Here is an 8,115-nt window from a genome sequence, read left to right as displayed (position 1 = left end):
AGTCGAAAAATCGGGTTCTCGATCGAAAAATCTGAAATTTCGCGCTTCCTGGAAAATGACGTCACTTCCAGGAATCGCCGAAATTCCTGGAACTCTCGATGACGTCATTTCCAAGAAGTGGCACTATTCGGATACCTCCTATGACGTCATGTTCTCCTGATACATTGCCGATTTTTCGAACAAAATCTTGAAAATTTCACTTTGTATCAGGAGAACATGACGTCATAGGAGGTATGCTCGCCACTTCTAGGAAAATGACGTCACTTCCAGGAATCGCCGAAATTCCAGGAATTCTCGATGACGTCATTTCCAGGAAATGGCACTATTCGGATACCTCCTCATATGTTATGTTCTCCTGTTACAAAGTCGGATTTTCAGGATTTTGGTCGAAAAATCGGCAATGTATCAGGAGAACATGACGTCACAGGAGGTATGCTCGCCACTTCCAGGAAAATGACGTCACTTCCAAGAATCGCCAAAATTCCAGGAATTCTCGATGACGTCATTTCCAAGAAATGGCACTATTCGGATACCTCCTATGACGTCATGTTCTCCTGTTACAAAGTCGGATTTTCGAAATTTTGTTCGAAAAATCGGCAATGTATCAGGAGAACATAAGTAGCGAGGAGGTATGCGCGCCACTTCTAGGAAAATGACGTCACTTCCAGGAATCGCCGAAATTCCTGGAATTCTCGATGACGTCATTTCCAAGAAGTGGCACTATTCGGATACCTCCTATGACGTCATGTTCTCCTGATACATTGCCGATTTTTCGATCGAAAATCTGAAAATCCGACTTTGTATCAGGAGAACATAAGCAGTGAGGAGGTGTGCGTGCCACTTCCAGGAAAATGACGTCACTTCCAAGAATCGCCAAAATTCCAGGAATTCTCGATGACGTCATTTCCAAGAAATGGCACTATTCGGATACCTCCTATGACGTCATGTTCTCCTGTTACAAAGTCGGATTTTCGAAATTTTGTTCGAAAAATCGGCAATGTATCAGGAGAACATAAGTAGCGAGGAGGTATGCGCGCCACTTCTAGGAAAATGACGTCACTTCCAGGAATCGCCGAAATTCCTGGAATTCTCGATGACGTCATTTCCAAGAAGTGGCACTATTCGGATACCTCCTATGACGTCATGTTCTCCTGATACATTGCCGATTTTTCGATCGAAAATCTGAAAATCCGACTTTGTATCAGGAGAACATAAGCAGTGAGGAGGTGTGCGTGCCACTTCCAGGAAAATGACGTCACTTCCAAGAATCGCCAAAATTCCAGGAATTCTCGATGACGTCATTTCCAAGAAATGGCACTATTCGGATACCTCCTATGACGTCATGTTCTCCTGATACAAAGTCGGATTTTCGAAATTTTGTTCGAAAAATCGGCAATGTATCAGGAGAACATAAGTAGCGAGGAGGTATTCGAACGTGCCACTTCTTGGAAATGACGTCATCGAGAATTCCAGGAATTTCGGCGATTCCTGGAAGTGACGTCATTTTCCTGGAACTGGCACGGATACCTCCTCGCCACTTATGTTCTCCTGATACATTTCCAATTTTTGCGACCGAGAACCCGATTTTTCGACTTTGTATCAGGAGAACATGACATGCGAGGAGGTATTCGTGAACGTGTGCCACTTCCTGTAAATGACGTCACTTCCGGTGAATGGAATAAAAAAGGAATTGGACGTGACCGGGCTTAGAAAATAATGACAACGCTGATTGCATTTCGTTTGAATGGTTCTTTTATTTGTTAAAAGTAGTGAAACGTACAATAAATTACAATCGTATTGTATTTTACAATGGTATAAACGTGATACACTTGTAATATGGTAAATGGTTTTCGCATTCGCTGTACGTGTAGGTGTGCTGGTGTAAAACGCTCGATACGCTCCTCGTGACGCACCACTGGAACATATAATACAACAGATTAATCGGTTTGATAAGTAATCGATACGTGGTTAATCGCGAAGTTAAGTATCGCCTGTAAAAGGTAACGCGTGTCCAATACTTCCGACAACTCTTTAACCGTACCAAATCTCACTAAAATCGACGAGTAACGGAAACGTAAGTATACCTGCCAGCGCGGCACGCTGAAATTATTAATCCTAAACTCCTTCGGTGGCGTAATTCGTCTCGAATTAGTCCCTATTAGGTGGTAACCGACGGGGTTAATTCCTGAGCGGTGACCGGTGCGCTCGTAATTTAAAATCGAGTTGCGTCGTCGTCGGCGGTTTCACCGACGGCACGATCGCTCGTCGTGAGCGACGAGAGGCTGCCTCTCGTTGCCCAACTGGCGATTTCGTAACGTAGGATCGTCGCACGATTACGATTAGAGAAGAGGGTGCTCGTTATCCGAAGCTGATCGAGCGAAACTCACCAGCCACGATCGACTCTGCGATCGGGTTGTCCCGATCGAGAAACAGGTAGACGGTTACGAGTGCCAAGTCCAACAGGCGTCCCGTCTAGATCCTCCGAGCATCGGCTCGAAACGAAGTTCGCCACCCGCTACAAGCCCGACCGCTCTCCTCTGCTCTCTCGATGGATCGTGATACCCCGCGGACAAACGCTGATAATTGCATTCCGCGGTTCCTCGATTCTTTCTCGTTCCGTTTTCGCTCCTGCCGCCGATTCGCGTTGGTCGCGGCTCGATTAGACCTCGTTGCAATCGGGTTCGACGATCGAATACAGGTCCCCAAGATCACCCACGCGTCGTTCGATCTTCGAGGCGGGGAGGACTCGTGGTCCTAGAAATTCCTTCGCGACTGACGCTGCGAGGAGGATAAAAGAGCGCGATAAAACAGTCGCACGCGAGGGGTGTCTCTGAGAAAAAGGGGTGGCCGCGCGCGACCAATGCCCGATAACCAGAGTTTCACCCCCGACAGGGAGGAACGAGGTAGGATGGTATCCTTGCTCCGGTGTACGTGCGTCACGTCAATATGTCCAGGATAATAAGACGGCCGGCGATAAAATGGTGGGTGTAGTAGATACAAGATAACAATCGGCTGCAGTAGCTCCTGGCAATCTCGTGATTACAGGCTTAGCCTCCAGTCTCTTCGTCTCTCCTTCCTTCCTTCCTTCCTTCCTTCCTTCCTTCCTTCCTCGGTCAGCCTCCGCTGAGAGTAACTCGTCTCCCGTTCGAACTTTCTCCGACGGTTTACGATACATTTCGAGCGTCGACGGAAACGCGATCTCGTTGGTCGAAAGAAGCTCGAGGAACTGCCTTGTGTAACGGTGGTTGGTAGGGGCAGACCCGGCGTTCGTCAGAGGTACCTCTTAATAATAATTTCGATCGGCAAATTGGCCGGGTGCATATTTCAGGGTTCGATCGTTATCTTCGCGAAAGTTTCGGCCCTCGCCGCGGTTCCGTTCCGCGAGGGCCGAAACCGGCCCGCGGGCCTCGCCTCGCCTCGCCTCGTCTTCTTCGTACGATGCGTCTCGAAATCTCGTTAGGTGTCGCGTCCACGAGGAAGTTTCCACTCGCAGCTAGTTACGCCTCGATTTCGAACGCAAATTCGCCGCCACCGCGAATCCCGTGCGAGTTTCCACGGCTCTCTCTCTCTCTCTCTCTCTCTCTCTGACGGTTAGCAAGGTTCGCGGTCGAGGAAGTTAGCTCGGGACGATCCGTAGCTAGGTTTAATCGAATCAACGAGGGTAAAGGTTACGGGGGAAGAGGTAGCGCGAGTAAGCTCGATTTTCGAATCGAAAGTATTTCCCCGCGGTCGCGACGCGGTCGATCATTTTGTTACCATTGGTTCTTTTCCGCGTGAAAAGTAAGTGGATTCGTTTCCACGCGATGGCAGCACGGTTACTACCGATCCTCCCTTCGAATCGTTCCGGAAGCGCTTCGCAAAGGGGTTATTCTCGCCTCTTGGAACGCAAGGGCCGCGCGCTTCTGCCATCTGGGGAATAATTTCGTCACCAACCTCCCCCCCCCTCTCTTTCTCTCTCTCTCTCTCTCTTTCTCCCCCTCTGTTTCTCTCACCCCGCGTAAACACTTTCGGTTTTGTCGCGCTATTCAAATTGGCCACCGTTCGTTTGGCGTTCAGTTCGTAGGCGCGGGTCGTAACAACGATTCGAGTTCGATCGTTGGACTCGGTTTTGCGCACCCCAACGGAGGCGCGGTCGGCCCCCTAAGGTTGTCGGGTCAGGGAAGAGCCGGCTAAATTATGCAAGCGAACGTTCAGGTAGCGAAGCGTTTTCACGTGGCGCGGCGTGTCTATCCGTGCTCCCCTTCGGCGAGGCATCGGCGTTTTTCGCAGCCCCGAAGCGTTAGCTGGCTGGCTGGCTGGTTGGCTGGCTGGCTGGCTACCTGTCGGGTCCTAAGCAAATATTTCAGGGCCACGTTCGATCGAAGAGTTCGCGCGGGACGGTGGCTGGTGGTTGGTGGTACGCGAAACCGAATTAAACGGGAGCGCGCGCGGAAAAAGTGCTGGATCGGCGGGTGCGTAATAAAGTTGGCAGAGAAGCGATAATGACGGGGCCGGATTAAAATGCTGGTAATTCCAGTGGAACGGGTCGCCGCTGCCCGGCGTGTAATAAGGGGCCGCGTAAATGACAGACTCGCGTATAATAATTATTATCGGCATCGATGCGGTTCCCTCGAAATTCCTAGGCTCGATCGCGATAGAGTTCGGGAGGAAAAGCGATCGAGCGTTGTCGGATGGAGAGGTACGCGGCGGCGACACGCGGGGAGATCTCTCCGGCGCGCGATCATCTAACTCACCCCTCGAGAGGGGTGGCTGGCACGTACCGCATAATGCTGCTACCTGTGGCTCTCATTTAAATGTACTAAACCTCGCGCTCACCCTCCCCTCGCCACTTCGCGCCGGTCTACACTGTTGGCTCGCAACGCGTTTTTTCATCTCAGCGTTCCTCTCTTCTCTCTCCCTTGGTTAGGGGGGGTAGTGGTCCACCCTCTCGGGGCCTCGCTGGCCCCGTTTTCCTCCCACCCGATCGATCGATCGATCGGTCGGTCCCGACTCTCTCCTCCTGTGGGTACGGTGGGGTTTTACCTGTTGCGTACGCGCGATACCGCGTCGCCTTCGGACGCGTTCGTCGTTTGTTTCTCTTTTTTTTCTCATTTTCTTTTTGCTCACGCGTCTTGTCGAGGCGTCGCGTCGCGTCGCGTCGCGTAGCGATCGGCGCCGATGCTCGTCCGTCGCCCCGTTGCACCTGTTGCACCGCTCTACGCGTGTACACGGAGCGGTTCGCCTATCGGCGAGTCGTTCGAGCGACTCGCGCGATATCGTAGTCCTCGAGGGAATTAAAAACCTGTTGCGTAATTGCGAGCCGTTTTCGAGCGAGGCGGAAGACGGAAGACGGGTGGTAAAAATCGGAGCGAGAGTCGTCCGAGTTGTACGAGATATATATATAGAAGAGAGAGAGAGAGAGAGAGAGAGAGAGAGAGAGAGAGAGAGAGAGAGAGGGAGCAAACGAAACGGAATCGAGGGAAACGTCGAAAGGAAAGATTCCGGTGGCTCGATTTCGGAGTCGTGGGTGTTTGGTTGGTCGACGGCGGCAGCGGCGGCGGCGGCACGAACGTCAGCTAGGTTGGCGAGCGAGCGAGCGAGCGAGCGGCTCGCTCGCTCGAGCGAGTCGAGAGTCGTTGGAAGGTTGCGTCGAAGGTGGGAGCGGTCGGAGGGTCGAGGGGGTAAGCGGCAGTGGCGCCTGGGGTGCGTAGGCCGCCACAGGGAGGCGCGGTCGTTTCAGGTTCCGCCCGACGGTGACGTTCGTCGACGGCCACCTTGCGATCGGGGCCAATCGGATGGCGAACGGCCGTTCCCGGTGGGGATGTGCAGGATCGCGGCGCGCATGACTCGGTTCCACCGCTCCGTGAGCGCTCCGGGAGCCTCGGGAACCTCGAGCGAGCTGCGAGGCGAGGCAGTCAGTCGCTCTCAGCTACGACATGCATAACGCATGAGAGAGCTCGAGCGAGATCTTTTCGAGCCGCCGTCGTCGTCGCCGTCGCCGTCGTGGTCGTCGTCGTCGTCGTCGTGGTCGTGGTCGTCCTCGTCGTCGTCGCCGCCGCGGCTGTCGTACATTTTCTCGCTCACGCGTGTTAAAGCGCGCGCGCGCGCGCGCGTGTCAACGCGCACAGGAAATACGCGCAACAACACCCACGCGATCACCAGAGGAAAACAGATCGCGCGCGGTGTCGTCGTCGTCATCGTCATCGTCGTCGTCGTCGTCGTCGTCGTCGCGAGTGCCTCCGTTTAGTCGAACAGCGCGATGAGTGATCGATCGCCACGCGAGTGATGTTCCGTACTACTGGTACTACTTCTACTACTACTACTACTATTACTATTACTACCCTCGTCTCGGACTAGGACCGAAGTGTGCCTTTCGGACGCGGTGGTGCAACCAACGACAGACGTCTGCAACGACGTCTCCACGGAGCTCTACGGGAGTATAACAACGGACTATGGACGAATCGTTAACGCGTCCCACGATGCCAATCATTCGGGATTCAGTGCGTAGTCGCGAACGATGGACTGTCCGTTGATGATTCTCGGTTGATCGTTCCCAGGTACAACACCGTATACAAAAGGATACGCGATAGATAACGTCGCCGGGGACATTGTACGAATATCAGTGCGCGAGTGATCATCGTTCGCGTCGTCTTTCGAAGAAGACGAGGAATCGGAGATCGGTTTTAAAGGGATTCGAGCGAGAGGAGGTGCGAAAGAGATAGAAGAGAGAGAGAGAGGAGGGTGCCCGTGAACGGGCAGCCCTGTGCAAAGGGATAAGAGGAAGAAGAAGAAGAAGAAGAAGAAGAAGAGGAAGAAGAAGAAAGGAGGGAAACCTCTGCGCGAGGAGGAATAGCAGGCAGTAGATGGCCGCTACCACGTACATGCCGATTAGTAGCGCAGTGTCGTCCGAGCTGGATGGTGGTTCCGGTACCGCGATCGGGATGAACATCGCCGTGGGTGGCTACTCCTCGGGCTCGCCTCGCAGCGCCGCCGACGCCGGGGAGATGAAGTACATGGTGGCGCCGCAGCATCATCACCACCATCATCACCATCACCAGGGTACGCCGTCGCCGTCGCCGAACGGTTTGTCGCATCCGACGGCGAGCCTCGCGTCGGCGAACCCGTGGGTGAGCAGCGACCATTGGGCGGCCTCGATGGGGATGCACCACACGAGCCACCATCCGCACCATCACCCGCACCAGACGAACGCCGGGCTCGACGTGAAACCGCTCGCGGCGGCGGCGGCGGCGGCGAACGCGGCGGCGGCCGCCGCGGCCGCGAACGAGCAGTCGATGCACCCGCACCGCACCGGGCCCCATCAATCGGCCGGGATGGGCTCACCGCATTCTTGGCACGCGCCGGTCGTATCCTCGGCCCATTACAATCCGAGCGGCGGCGCGGCCTCGCCTACCACCCTTCAACACTACGCGATGAACGGTATGCTTCACCCGCATCACCATCAGCATCATCCGCAGCTGCACAACCACCAGACCGGCCTCCACCCGAACCTGAGGGATCCCGGGTCCCCGGTCGGGCACTCGTTGCACCCGGGGCACGCGCACGACAGGGATCAGAGCGCCGGCGAGGAGGACACCCCGACCTCGGACGACCTCGAGGCGTTCGCCAGGCAGTTCAAGCAACGCCGTATCAAGCTCGGTTTCACCCAGGCGGACGTCGGTCTCGCGCTCGGTACTCTCTACGGCAACGTCTTCTCCCAGACGACGATATGCAGGTTCGAGGCTCTACAGTTGAGCTTCAAGAACATGTGCAAGCTGAAGCCGCTGCTGCAGAAGTGGCTCGAGGAGGCGGACTCGACGACCGGCTCGCCGACGAGCATCGACAAGATCGCCGCCCAGGGCAGGAAACGGAAGAAGCGGACCTCGATCGAGGTCTCGGTAAAGGGCGCGCTCGAGCAACACTTTCACAAACAACCGAAACCGTCCGCGCAGGAGATCACCTCGCTCGCGGACAGTTTGCAGCTCGAGAAGGAGGTGGTCAGGGTGTGGTTCTGCAATCGCCGGCAAAAGGAGAAGAGGATGACGCCGCCGAACACCCTCGGCGACGGTATGATGGAGGGCGTGCCGCCCGGGCACCAGGGACAGCCGGGACTCCACCAGGGTTACCATCCCCAGGATC

General features: G+C 54.8%; 1 protein-coding gene across 1 annotated transcript in view; it reads left to right on the top strand.

Moving 5' to 3' along the window:
* The first annotated feature begins 6,797 nt into the window (after positions 1 to 6,797).
* The window catches only part of Vvl (ventral veins lacking), a 1,566-nt gene continuing 248 nt past the window's right edge, over positions 6,798 to 8,115 (top strand). Inside the window, exon 1 of the mRNA XM_076897147.1 lies at positions 6,798 to 8,115. This exon is cut by the window's right edge and continues 248 nt beyond it. Coding sequence (XP_076753262.1) covers positions 6,843 to 8,115 — 1,273 coding nt within the window. The 5' untranslated portion in view covers positions 6,798 to 6,842.

The sequence above is a fragment of the Xylocopa sonorina genome, chromosome 6 (assembly GCF_050948175.1).
Source record: "Xylocopa sonorina isolate GNS202 chromosome 6, iyXylSono1_principal, whole genome shotgun sequence".
Classification (NCBI taxonomy): Eukaryota; Metazoa; Arthropoda; class Insecta; order Hymenoptera; family Apidae; genus Xylocopa; species Xylocopa sonorina.
Note: the sequence above shows the minus strand (reverse complement) of the source record. Positions and strands in the feature narration are given on the sequence as shown.